Genomic DNA, 14,242 nt, shown 5'->3' on the forward strand with positions numbered 1-14,242 from the left:
ACTCTAAGCTACTTCTACCAAAATTTTCAAGAGAAAATACCCAATAGGTAATTTTCTATAGCGTTTTTTCCGTGATGTAATTTGATATTGGACACCCTTTAGACCATTAATTAAAGATAAAACAGAAGAAGAATATAAATCTGTGAAAAGAAATATATATATATATATATTGGCGACTTGTAGACAAAAAAAAAACGGGAAGGCCCTGTAAATTTGCGGAAGAGGTATCGGAGTCTGATTTGATTGATCAATCAGACGAAGCCATGCGATTGGCTTTTGACATGTGAAAGGGATATTCTAGTCACATATATACAAATAATAGCTATTCTTGCCTTAAAAAACCACCTTCCCTGATGTAGGTTTATCTCAGATTTTCTGATTCTATGGTTGCATATGGTCATGTAATAAAATTGACAAATTGTTTTAAGTATGAATTGCAAAGAATTCAACATTTGCGCCATTTCCATCAACTTACGTTCATCCGTTATGATATCTCTATACTTATTTGAAAAATTTCTAATATATAGAGGAATTTACGTATTCTTGTCAATCTAAGCAGCGTCCGCGCTTCTAAACGACCTTTCCAAAAGGGATTTCCTAACTTAGACAGATCATTGTGGCCATATTTTTGAAGCTACAAGTATCAAATTAGCTGTCATTTATTCAGTTTGTCTTGTTAAATTACCATGGAGAATTATAGCGTCCAACAGCATGTGCAAATGATAAAATTGTTTTATCAAAGTAAGTGTTCTTTGCGAGCAACGTTCCGAGCGTTTCGCCCATTTAACGGTCGCAATAATCGTCCTACCAAGCGGACTATTCGCAATGTGGTGAACAAATTCGAGGAAGCTGGTTCGGTGAACGCTCAACCAGCACCCGTAGGTCAACGGAACGCAAAGGTCTGCCGACAATATCGCCGCTGTACGCGATAGTGTGCAGGAGAACCCGCGGCAGTCGATTCCGCGCCGCTCACAAAAACTGGGCCTCTCGCAGGCTTCAGCTTGGCGAATTCTGCGTCGAGACTTGGGTCTGCATTCACACAAGATCCAATTGACCCAGGAGCTCAAGCTTAACGATCGCCGTGTGTTCGCTGATTGGGTTTTGAAGCAGTTAGAAACAGGCCCAGATTTTGCCCGAAAAATCTTCTTCAACGACGAGGCCCATTTCTGGATGAACGGGTATGTGAACAAGCAGAATTGTCGAATTTGGGACAAGGCCAATCTACACGAGGTCCACCAAGTTGCAATGCATCCCCAGAAAGTCACTGTTTGGTGTGCATTACGGTAGGATTACGTCTTTAGGCAACATATTGGGGGTGCAATTTCAAAAAACCAAAATCAACCGCGTTACGAAAAGTGGTCAGGTTTTGACCACTTGTAACTCTGGCAATAGCTGATGAATTTTAATTCTAAATAAGCCAATCGATTGGAAATTTTTTCTACAAATATGAGCACTTAATAAATTTTCAATATGTCACTATTGAAAATTACACATATGTCCAACTGTTGCAATTATAATGAAAATTATCACCTGAAAAAGCGCCGGAAAAAAACCGGTCAGGCTTCATCAGCAGCAGCATCAGCAGCAGCAGCGACGCGTGGCGTTGAACATTGTTTTCTAGTACACAACGAAAGGCTTCCCGCAAGCAGCGAGCTGCAGCCCACATGTGCGTCCATTCACCGAAGAAGGAGGAAGAAGCCGCACCGCTACTGATTCACTTGCTCGTCGTGAGTTGCTGAGGACCATCTATGCAAAGCGCGTCACCCTCGTTTCAAACAGTTGAATACCCTAATAGCTGAGTATCACGACAAAACGGTTCTTTTCAGGACCACCATAAATTACTGTTGTTCTCTATTGAATAAACCGAAAGTTCTGAAAAAGTGGCTTCCGTAACACCACCACCGATATTGACCAGGTTATCCTATGTCAAAACTACGGTCGTGTCTTAGATACAACCTCTTACTTTTTCTTGTGGGGTTATGTTAAGTCGCAGGTCTATGCCAATAAGCCGCAAACCATTGATCCCTTCAAAAAGCCAACATTACTTAAGCCATAAACGAGATTCAGCCCCGATCTGTACGCCAGAGTCATGGAAAATTGGACTTCTCGGATGCCCGCCACCAAGCGAAGCCAAGGCGGCTATTTGAACGATGTCATATTTGTGTGGCATGTGTAGTGTATATGTGGTGTGTGATGGCATGAGTAAATTTGCAAAACAAGCATCGCATAATAAACCTGGCCACATCCTTACAACTGCACGGGATAGCAAGGAAAATTAGTCCAACATCTACTTAAGAAGGTGCAGGGAACCCATACTACCTTCATATATGTCACGGGAGGGAGCATTTGTGTAAGTAAGAAATGGTATAAGTTTAGGAATCTCTATTCGGCAATATATAGTAAAGATTATGTGCAAATGGAAATATAAATAAATAAATACAAAAGGAAAGATCTCACCAAAATTATATTCATGTCATTCCATGTGTTCCAAGGTGTTTCATCCAACACGCGTTTAATTTTTATACCGGCGCTTCGAAGCCATGCACCATTCAGAATAATCGCCCTTCTTTTCTAGTCAAATCTAGCAATTTTTAGCGGCCATCTTGTTAAAAATAGTGTCAAATACCATAAAATATGGGTTTTTCAGAACGAAGACAGTAGGGCCCAAATATCGTTGGAGTCCAAGATGACGGACATCGGTTTCAGAAAATGTGTCAAATACCATACAATATGGGTTTATAGGAACGAGGACGACGCATAGAGGCCATAAATAGGTGTCGGTCGCCATTTTTTAATCCAAGATGACGACCATATGATTCAGAAAAAGTTTCAAATACCACACAGCTAAAAAAATAAGTGTAAATTTCCATTACTATGATGGAAATGGAGCGGCATATATCATACAAGTTTACATTATATATCGTGTAAATTCATGAAACATGTCCTGTAATATTCCATAATTTGTATGCAACTCTCCACCCCTATAATAAGAGTATCTTCGAACGGGGATGACGCGTTGAGGCCCAAAATCGATGTCCGATGCCATTTGGAAATTCAAGAAAGCGGCCATCGGATTCAGAATAAGTGTCAAATACCCTACCATATAGGTATTTCCGGAGAAAGGAGGACATGTACATACTGAAAATCGATGACAAATGCCATTTTTAAATCCAATATGGCAGCCATCAGGTTCAGAATATAGTATTTGATACTTCTTTTCAACCCAATGGCTGCCATATTGGATCCCAAAATAACGTCGAACATAATTTTTCTACATCTACCCGTTGTCCCTGTTCCGATAAATCCATATTTTAGGGTATTTGACACTTTTTCTTAATCCCATGGCCGCCATATTGGATTATAAAATGGGATCCGAGATATATGCTTGGCCTCTATGCGAAGCTGTCCAAAGCAGTCGGCTTTGCGAACGACGTCGTCTTAACGGTAGTAGGCGAGACGCTGGAAAAGGTGGAAATGTTGACGATCGACACGATTGATGACTGGATCCAAGGAGAAAAGCTGAGAAAATCCACCACAAAACTTAAGTTTTATTGGTCAGTAGTAACTGATGCAGCGGACGGAAATCACCGTCGCTAGCTAACTCGGCTAGCTACGCGCCGAAAGCACTGCTGTTGCTGCTGCTGATGCAGTGGACGGAAATCACCGTCGGAGGGCTTGCTATAACCTCGATGCGCGTGCTGAAATACCTGAGAGTGATGATCGACGACCGACTAAACATGAACAGGTTGCTAAAAGGTAACGAAGGCCATCACGACTCGCTAGCTCGCTAGCTAACTCGGCTAGCTACGCGCCGAAAGCACTGCTGTTGCTGCTACTGATGCCGACAACTGGACACCACCACACACGATGGTTGGAACTGATTCCGATCATTGGTTGAGGGCAGTCTTGATAGCTAGCTGCTTGCGGGGAGCCTTTATTTGTGTATCGGAGAACATCACCACTCACCACGAGGTGATTGAATAAACACCGTTTAATGAGACCGGGATGGAAATCAACTTTTAAATCTGTGTTAGAGAAATCGATTTTCACATGCAATCGGTGATAATTTTAATTGTGATAGCAACAGTTTCACACTCGTGCAAATTTTCAATAGTGAGTTTTTAAAAAACGAATAAATTTTAAATTTAACAGATGCGTAGGAATATTTCTTATCGATTGGTGATAAAATTATTGAAATTGGTCCAGGGGCAGCTGAGTTATTAACGTTCAAAATCTTTCATAATTTTATTACATGTTCGATTTTAGGTTTTCATAAAGTATACCTCCATATAAAAATTACAGACGTAGTCCTACGTCAAAAGGCCATGCAGTGGTATGCCGCGAACAACGTGCAGGTGGTGTCCAAGGACAAGAACCCTCCGAACACGTCAGAGCTCCGCCTATTTGAAAAATATTGAGCAATCGTCAAGCGGAAGCTGATTAAGACCCAAACAACTGTTGGAAGCGAGAAGCAGTTTAATACCCCGGTACACATTACAGCGTATATCACGTGATATACGCTGTCTTGCAATGAGCACTCATACATCTAGTTTTCACTGGAAATCCTATGTATGAGTGCTCATTGCAAGACAGCCTATATTACGTGATATAGGCTGTAATGTGAGCGGGGTATAAGGTAAACTGGCGTTCTACGGCGAACAAAGTGGTCGAGGCGGCTGTATAGAATCTGGTGGCAGGAGTTAAACCAATTGCCCAGCAATTCGGATTCGGTCAACCGAAAGCTTAGCTGAATATTTTTCTTTAGTTTATGCTATAAGTTCAATTAAAAAGAAAAATAATTTGATTTTTTAATATAAAAATAATTATTTTACACGCATTTTTGTTTGCCCAAATTTTGATCGTAACCCCTTTTACATTATCAATGTCAACGTAGTATTTTTGTAGCAAGAGGAAGTGATTTTTTTTTCCTTGGATTTGTTTTCCGTCGATCTTGTTTTCCGTGCTGAGCACCAATGCTACCGACGCCAGGAAGGCAGCTCCCACACCTGGACCCTATCTATCGACCCATCAACTCATGAACCGGGGACCAACGGCTTTACTTCCCTTCCGAAGGAAGGCGTGATCAGAGATGTTATGCCTCAGAACATCCCGGCGGCGCCGACTGGGATTGTACCCAGGCCTGCTGGGGTGAGAGGTAATCACGATTACCACTACACCACCGGCGCCGCTAGAGGAAGTGATGAAAGTTCTGAATGGATCTTTGAAGATGGAGAGGTTTTGACAGAACATCACACAGTATAAGGGGCTGTTCATAAACTACGTAGACCGATTTTGATAGGTTTCAGACCCCATATAAAACCTAAAGGCTTTCCCGATGCAGTCCCCTTTATAGAAGCCTTCTACAGAGCCCATGCACTTTGTCAGTGCTTGTACTGTAACAAAGGATTTGTAAAGATCCATCTTAAATACTAATGTGAAAGATTTGGAATCATGGTTAGTGGATGATAACATCTGAGAGCAGGTTCAAAACCAGCAACGTGATACGATTGATAATTGTTAGGGTACGGCAGGGGGGGGGGGGCGTTTGCTGGTGACATTTTTATACATTCGTTTTAAAGTATTGGAACAAAAATGTTGAGAATTAACTACTTTTATGTCAAACTTTTCCTTTTTAGGCATAAAAGTGTCTAAAAGTACAGAATTTCTGTTAGGGGGTGCTTGTAAAAATGGCAGGATTAAAATAAATCAAATTTTCAATTAAACACCAGTGCCATCCTAGGAAACTATTTCCGCTAATTTAATGAAAAATCACGCATCCCAATTCAAACATTAACGGTGCGTCACTGGCTCTATGGGAATCAAATGGGCTAGGGCTGAAACTGTGCTTCACACGAAATGCACATGCATACCAAACTAAATGTTTAACAACATAATTAAAAGTAATAAACATCCTGTCAAGAAATGCTCCACCTACCTTTCATCCTTGTCGTACTTCGGGAACGTCACGTGCATCAGCTCCAGCACCGATATATCCCGCTGCGGTTCGGCGGAAATACCCTGGGCACGCTGTCTCTGCACTCCACCATGGGCGCCCATTTTGCGCCCACCGGGCGATACCCCGCCGGCACCGCCACTGGATCGGAACACACTCTGGAACTTGTCCAGGTTGGTCCGAAGCTCTGCCACTTCGTCATGTTTGTGCCGTAAGCAATCCTCCAACTCGCGGATCCGGATGTCTCGGGCCTGTATCACCTTCAGCAGTTCCTGCTCCCGAGGCGTCAGGTTCAAACTGGTCGGATCGTTAATGTAGAGGTTCTGCTGAAGGTCACCCTGCAACATTACGATCTGTTTGACACTGTTGACGGTGGAGGCATCGAGATTATTGTTGATGGTATCATTCTGATGTTGGTTGGCTGTTTGGAGTTGTTGTGGTTGTTGAATAATGGACGACGCGCCTAGATCACCACTGTTTTCGTTCATCGTGCCAGCGACGATGGTTGACGCGACGAGTTGCAATGACGGAACAACTAGATCTTTTCCCGCGGAACCGTGAAAAGCTACTGACGACGACAAAGGCGACGACGACGACAGAAAAGACGCACCCGACGATGGAAGCGGTTGGGTTTGGGTTTGGGTTTGGGAAGAGGTTTGGGACTGGGTCTGGGACTGGGGGGCTACCGGCGGAGTACCGAAAGCGAGACCGAGTCCGTTCGTCGGCGCCGCGAAGTTCGCGTACTTCAGCAAACGCACGAGATGCTGAGTATCGAGTGCGGTTGCGCCGCACAGGACCGTCTGCGTCTCCTGCTCAACGGCCGCCGGTCGCCGTGACGCGAAGCACAGCCCGTCAAAACACACGCGCATCCACACTATTTTGCCTGGTTCGAACCCGTGGTGTCATAAAAATAAAATTATCTGGAAGTAGACAGAGAAAAAAATATATTAACCAAGGAAGTGTGGCACAGTCATAAAGCATTTGGGCCAGACCAGAACCAGCGCTCGCTGGAATTAGAATCGGAAACATCAATTATTTTCTGAGAGCTCCCCGATTATTCGCCAAAGTGTGCTGCTCCGTCACACGCGATGAGTAAACCCCGAAAGGAGAATGTTTTGAGATGCTCTTTCTTCGCCATGTGCATGATGAGGTTCGACGGGTGGGGGGTGTTGATATGCCGATAGAAGAAGAAATGTTTTGCAATTTACTTTAAGACTTTATACGTTTTTGATGACCTGCTTTTGAGGTGCGATATTCTGTTCTGCGGTGGCAGTGTGCCGGCGATGGAACTTTTCTCAAGAAAATCTAATAAGTGATCCGGATCCAAACATGTGCCTTCTTAAAGATTGCGAATATATGGCAAGGAATTTGCAGCTGTCCTACCAGATTTCCGATTGCCAACACAAATTAGGAATACATCACCGAAGCGTTCAATGTCACTGCCTGCCCGGTGACATCGTCTGAATTCACAATGTCACGCACGAACTGCGGATTTCTTATCATCTTGCCACGTCTGAGTCTTGTTCCATTTTCGATTCTATTTCGGTGTTCTTATTTATTTGTCAAAAATACGACCCACCAGCTGACTGCGTAACTATGCGATATTTTGTTTGCAATGTATTCCGCGTGCTGCTGCAGCAGCAGCAGCAGTATGACGAGTACAAACAACATCAAATGTTGGCTTCTGAAATGTGTCCATCAAAACAGTTTTAATCTTTTGTTGAACTGTGAAGTTTGAAAGCGTAACGAAAATAAATACATGGTGGTCTTATGGTTACGGCTTGAAATAAAACACCCCATGATCGCCGTTGCCGTTCCTGTGGTTGAAATGCGATTTTAATTACTATATATATAGTATTTTGTACATGTGGGAGGAGTTCTTTTATCGCGGATTCCCTTTAGCAAGTCCGGCCTATTATAAACAAAAAAAATGCTAGGAGCATATTCTTATGATGCATGAACAAAATTTCAAACCGGCAATACTGTACCAACTTAGACTGGTTAGAACCGGGAAGACGGCACGTGCTTTAAGGCACAACATTTTGTATCAGTCGATTTGACATATAACTACGTCATAATCGAAGGTACCATTCCACCGTAGAAGCGTCATGGAAGGTTTTAAACGTTATAACATTTTTTCCATGATTTTTTTTTTGTCGATCTTATTTTCCGTACTGATTACCAATGCTATCGACGCCAGGGAGGCAGCTCCCACACCTTAACCCTACCTATCGACAAATCAACTCATGAACCGGGGACCAACGGCCTTACTTAGCTACTTGGATTGAACCCAGGCCCTTTGGAGTGAGTGGCAGTGACGCTTACCACTACACCACCGGCACCGCTAAACGTTATAACTTGGCCGGCCATTGATATTGTGCCATCTGATTCAGATTTGTTGTAACATCAGGTTAGAAGTGTCTAAAATGTATTTTTTCGCCCATTTGCCCCCATTGTGCAATGGCTGCAGTCTCATCTAAATACACTGAGGACTTTTTTTACGCGTTTTTTTCACAAGATTTTTGTTTACACGGTTTTTTTTACACGGTTAGTGCCGCTGAGTCGCGAATTACACGGTACGTTTTTATCGATTTCTCGACAACGATACAACGCTTTGACTTGATTCCAATCATATTTTCCATTTCAAGCTATAGGTAATCGCATGGCATTTTTTAGCGTAGAGAGTATTCAAAAAAATATTATACTTTTTTCAAAAAATCCTTGCATGAAAATGATTGATCTGATCAGGTAATTACATATTATTTGAGGAAAAATACACTGAAAGAAAAAATCATGGTAAAAAAACATAACACATTGATTTTCTCAAAACATTCCCCCTTCGATGTTTATAATTCTTTTTTGAAGAATGCTGAAGTAATGCAATTAAATATGGTAAAGAGTGTAAGTCCAGCCGTTCTATAGTTAATACGAATAAAAAAAACTGATTATGAATTTTAAACATTTTAGACCATTTTCAAATGTTAGTCGCGATGTCCAGCAACGAAATGTGTTTTTCATGAGTGTTTTTTTAAATAACGAACAATTCATTCTCGGTTATGGTGGCTGTCAGGCTTAATCAGATCAATCATTTTCATATCATGATTTTTTGAAAAAATATAATCCAATTTTTGAATACGCTTTTTTCAAAAGTTACTCAGAAGAGAGAGAAAAAAAAAACGTCAAAATGAAAAATGAAACCATTAGTAATCGCGAACTTATGAGTAATCCCAAGTAACAATCTAAATGCTTGGAAGATTTATTCTTATTTTATCATTGTTTTATCATAGCATCCCTTCCAGCCTGTGGTTGTATTACGGTTTTGTGTGCTTGTCATAAAATCAGGCCGTCAAGTCGTCTATAAAACTGTTTTATGACTACTAAATTAAAACTCAGACTTCATAGTTTTAACGGTAGCTGTAAGGTGGTTCTGCATCACTACTTATAACTGAAGAATAAAACCAAAACAAAACATACAATTATGTTTTATGGTACACTTTTTATGACCGATATAAAACTTGAAGCAGTCTTAGACCTTCATTAAAGCTTCATTACAACTATCATCTTTATCAGAGGCCTAAGATTCACAGATAAGAAATATACTGCTACAACAAAAAATACTCTGAAATTTTTTGTCATTATAAAAAACAAATCTATTCAGATATATGCAATGAAAACCCCTTCAGTGCTTCTGAACACGATGAAGATGAGACGATCGACAATATGAAACTCCTGGAGGAACTACAGTTATACGATCCCTACATAAGGCACAGTGCGGTGAAGGAGCTCTTAAAAATATTGAACAAGCGGCTTTTCGATACACTTCCGAAAGATCCACGAACCCTTCTTAAAGCAACGCCGACAGTTTCACTAAATCAGTTTGGAGATGGCCAGTATTGACATCACGGCTTTTCAGCTTGTATTGAAAAAGCTTTTAGTGGATCCAATAAGCATTTCTTACATCTTGATTACAAGCGAAAATAGGAGGATCGCTTGGAATGTTGACTTTTTGACAGGTGGTCATGGTTTTTGATTTGTTTTGATTCGCTATACCGAATAAAACCAGCAAGCTAGTTATATAGCTTAAATATAACTTAACGCTCTCAATTTGGACTACGAAATGCTAAGATACAACCATTAGGTTTATGTTATGCTATAGAATTCCAATCTAGGAGAATATGTTATATTGAGGTATTTTTAAGGAGTAGCAAGTTATAACGAAAAAAAATGTCGCCGTATGAACAAATTTCACACAGTATGAATAATTACGCTTTAATTGATAGGCAATAAAACACTTTCATACATCTATGTATAATTAAATAATATGTGACTGGTTATTGCTCAACAGTAGTAACAGTTTTGTACTAAATAGATAATCTTTGAATGACTCTTTAATGCATGGTGCTAATGAAGACAAATTAAAAATATCCCTTTATTTTAGTATTCATATGGCGCACTAAATTTATGCTCCTATTTGGTATAATAATCACCATAAATATTGCACGGCATGCTGTGAAGCATATACAGATTGGTTTAAAATTATAATAAAGTCGTCTTATTTTCAATGTACAATAATATCAGCCATTATTACCAACTGACAAGGATCATGATTTCACATCAAACATCGAAAGAATAAAACCACAATAAAATATTTCTCAATATTAACTATCATCCAAAAGCCCCAACTTAAAACCTTCAAAGTTGTCAAAATGTTTTGCATATCAGGCAGAACATTTGATAACGGCACAAAAGCATTTGTAAACAAACTTTCTAAGGCCCTTTACACGCGAACCAAAGTACTCTAACGCAAACCAATACCACTTTCGGAAAGGTGATAGTTGCCCCTATCCGATGATGTTGTTGGTTTGCGTGGGCGTACTTTGGTTCGCGTGTAAAGGGCCTTAGAAAGTTTGTTTACAAATGCTTTTGTGCCGTTATCAAATGTTATGCCTGATATCATGTTTTATCAACTTCTTCAGGAGCGATTTATGCGGTTGTAATATAGTTTTATGGTAGTCATTAGAAGGCTGTTAAAACTTTCTGACCTCGAGGAGGTTTTATGTTTTCATTTTTAACAATCACGTCTAGAGTGTGATAAAACTGACATAAATCCTATGCTCCTAAAGTAGTTCGCATTTCAAGTTTTAATGACTGCATTAAAACTGGGCCAATTGGCCATGACATGGCTGTATTGCGGTTCTCAGGAGATTGTTAAAGCAATGTGGTCGTCAGTGAAGGTTTTATAATTTGGTTATATCAACTGCTATAAAACTTAAATAAAACAAAAATTGTTGCTTGGGATGTTTCATTCAAATTGGAAACACTAATGTCCACCCGGTTTGCGTTTTGGGTCTGAAATGCTCTATGGTAGTGATATTCAACACGCGGCATACTTTTATGCGGCCCAGGGTGGCCAGATTATTATTTTTATCATCGGTAGCTTCTCAAAATTTTTATCGGTAGTTATCGGTAGGCCGTCTTAAGAAGGCTTCCCGAAACTTAAAACCTCTGTGAGCGGGGAAAGTATGAAAACAAATCACGCACAATTTTGAACTCTCGAACCGAACCATCAGTCCTTCAACCTCACACATTAGATAGTCTAATCTAGAGTCGGTGAATAATGAGTCACGCCAAGAGTGAAGCCAAGTCTACCTATTGAACTGTCGATTCTATGAAAAGTCCACGAAACACAGAAAAAAAAAAATAATTTGTATATCACATCAAAGTGGATGCATTTCAATCATGTCAAAAATATGTTGTAATATTAACATATTAACATTAACAAAATTATCATTAATACATCGCATGAACATTGCTTTTACTGCATTTGTTTATTTTTGTGGCCATAAAAATTACATGAGATTTTCGACATGATTGAAGTGCATCCTCTTGGATGCTATATTAAAATGTATTTTTTGCTGTGAAGGTATTGCAATAAAATATAACATATAATCGAAGAAATGATCATTAACACACAGTAAGCATTAAATTTTCATGGGATACGTTTGGTATTGATCAGTAATGAGAATTTCTACTTTTTTTTAAAGATAATTTTACAAAATCCAAGGGGTAAGTCACTCAGCACATTGTGCCGAAATTAGACTCGGCACAGCTTGGGCACATCCATCGGCACATCTTCGGCATACCTTTGATACACTTTCGGCACAATCTCGTAGGCATTGGATTGTTGTAAATAAAATGGGAGCACTGCTGGACAACTGTCATTGAAGGTGTTCACAACAATACGTGCTATTTGTCTGTATATTCAGGCACATCGTATAATTGAATATTCCAGGGGAGCTCAGACCAGCAGTTCACTTATAGATCTATATACGAAATGTAGGTTCTAGAGTGAGCTCAAGAGGAAGAGGTAGTTAATCAGACCCCATTAGTACTCTTAATTCAAATAATGCTGCAACTTACACTTATCATCCTCTATAGTCGGTCTCCTACAATGTTTCCCATCTGTTCCAACTCTTTCCAGCCGCTGATAGACCGTTGCTTTTCACATCACGAAAGGCTAGGTTTCTGGTCTACCTTTGAGGGCATTATAATGCCCTAAAACACAGGACTTTTATCAACAATCAATACGAAACTAACGCCCGCAGACCATTACTTCATCTTCTCGGATATTCTCAGTTCTATTGAGGCTATTCGGTCGATGAAACCAAGTAGGCACTCATCTTATTTCCTTTCAAAGGTAAGGGAGCAGATGAGTGTGCTGGTCGAAAGATCATATATGATTACCTTTGTATGGGTCCCTTCACATTGCTCAATCCCAGGCAATGAGAAGGCGGACTCTCTCGCAAAGGTGGGCGCGCAAGTAGGCGAATTTTATGACAGGCAAATTTCACACGATGAATTTTACCATTTAGTGCGTCAGAGCACCCTTTCAAGTTGGCAAACCGATTGGGACAATAGAAATCTAGGACTGTGGTTACATTCAATTATTCCTAATGTTTCTTCGAGAGCGTGGTTTAAAGACTTAAGTCGTGACTTCATTCGCGTGATGAGTAGACTTATGTCCAACCACTACTCGCTAGATGCTCATCTCAATAGAATAAAACTCGTGGACAGCAACATCTGTCGGTGTGGAAACGGATACGATGACATCGATCACGCAGTTTGGCAATGTATGGATAAATACGCCGCCAGAGAGCGACTTTTGAATACCCTCGAGGCCCAAGGAAGACAACCCTATATTCCTATCAGAGACGTGTTGGGTACCCGCGATCTCTGCTATATGCAGTCGATTTATGTGTTTCTGCAAATGTTTAGTATAAGAATTTAATTTGTTTGTCTTTTGTATCTCTTTATTAGTTTTTGTTTGTCTTGTCCCCCGTTTCGATGAGTCTCATCGTCGCCCACTGGTCACCATAGCCGGTCGAACTCCAGACGAATCTAGAACCACACTACCGTTCATACTGGCGACATCACTCTGATGAAACAACGAAACCCTACCCCAAGCTCCTCCCTTTTCCTATCCTTCGACAATGTACCCCTCTAACCTCGAGTAAGCCGCGAGTATTCGACCCAACTCCTACTAGACATAGAATTAAGTGAATTTTGTTACAAACAAAGAACAATGAATTATCGGCTCCGTAAAGCTAACGCGGTTGAGCCTTACAAATAAACGAACTTGATAAAAAAAACGAAACTAACGATTTTAAATTGGCTCACTACTTGACTAGCCTATTGGTCCCAAGCAAATCGATCAACGTACCTCATTCTAGTCAAAATTCTAGTACTACACAATGTTTGTTTTGATTCGCTATGAAATTTTGACAAATAAAATGAAAGGTTAGTGGATTTTCCTATGTTTCGAGGGGTGAATCGATTAGCTTGGGACCGAAGATAGTACCAGAGCTGAGCCAAAAAATTGAGCACTTTTCTTCAGGACCTACTAGTCTTAGAGTTACCTCTATGCTTTTTTTTATCCTATGAATACAAAACAAAAAAAATCACACACCAGCCACAGTGTTGGCAAAATCATCAATCAATTGATATTTTTCCGCTCTCATACGCTCTCAATGTCATGCGTGATATTGGAACAAAATATCATGCTTGATATTGATTTTACAAGCACCTTTGAGACTATTCACAACGTGCAAAAATCAAGTTGAGAGTCGACTCGACAGAAAAAGGATTCCGTTGCACATCGTTTTCTTAGAAAGAGAAAGTATAGCTTGCTATCTCTTTTTATTCTTCTCCGATGGCAGACACGAAGTGACTGTTGCCAGCCGTTATGGAAGTTTCAGTTGCGTTCGGGTGTAAAGCAAAAATCATGAAACT

General features: G+C 40.4%; 1 protein-coding gene across 2 annotated transcripts in view; it reads right to left on the reverse strand.

Moving 5' to 3' along the window:
- The window catches only part of for (cGMP-dependent protein kinase for), a 690,301-nt gene that overhangs the window by 599,996 nt on the left and 76,063 nt on the right, over positions 1-14,242 (reverse strand). For both annotated transcript variants that reach the window (XM_065234649.1, XM_065234657.1), the window contains one exon: positions 5,936-6,873. In XM_065234649.1, coding sequence (XP_065090721.1) covers positions 5,936-6,822 — 887 coding nt within the window. In that variant the 5' untranslated portion in view covers positions 6,823-6,873. The remainder of the gene's footprint in view (positions 1-5,935; positions 6,874-14,242) is intronic.

This window comes from Ochlerotatus camptorhynchus, unplaced genomic scaffold (genome assembly GCF_037179485.1).
Source record: "Ochlerotatus camptorhynchus isolate MF236.1 unplaced genomic scaffold, CSIRO-AGI_Acam_v1.1 ptg000038l, whole genome shotgun sequence".
NCBI lineage: Eukaryota > Metazoa > Arthropoda > Insecta > Diptera > Culicidae > Ochlerotatus > Ochlerotatus camptorhynchus.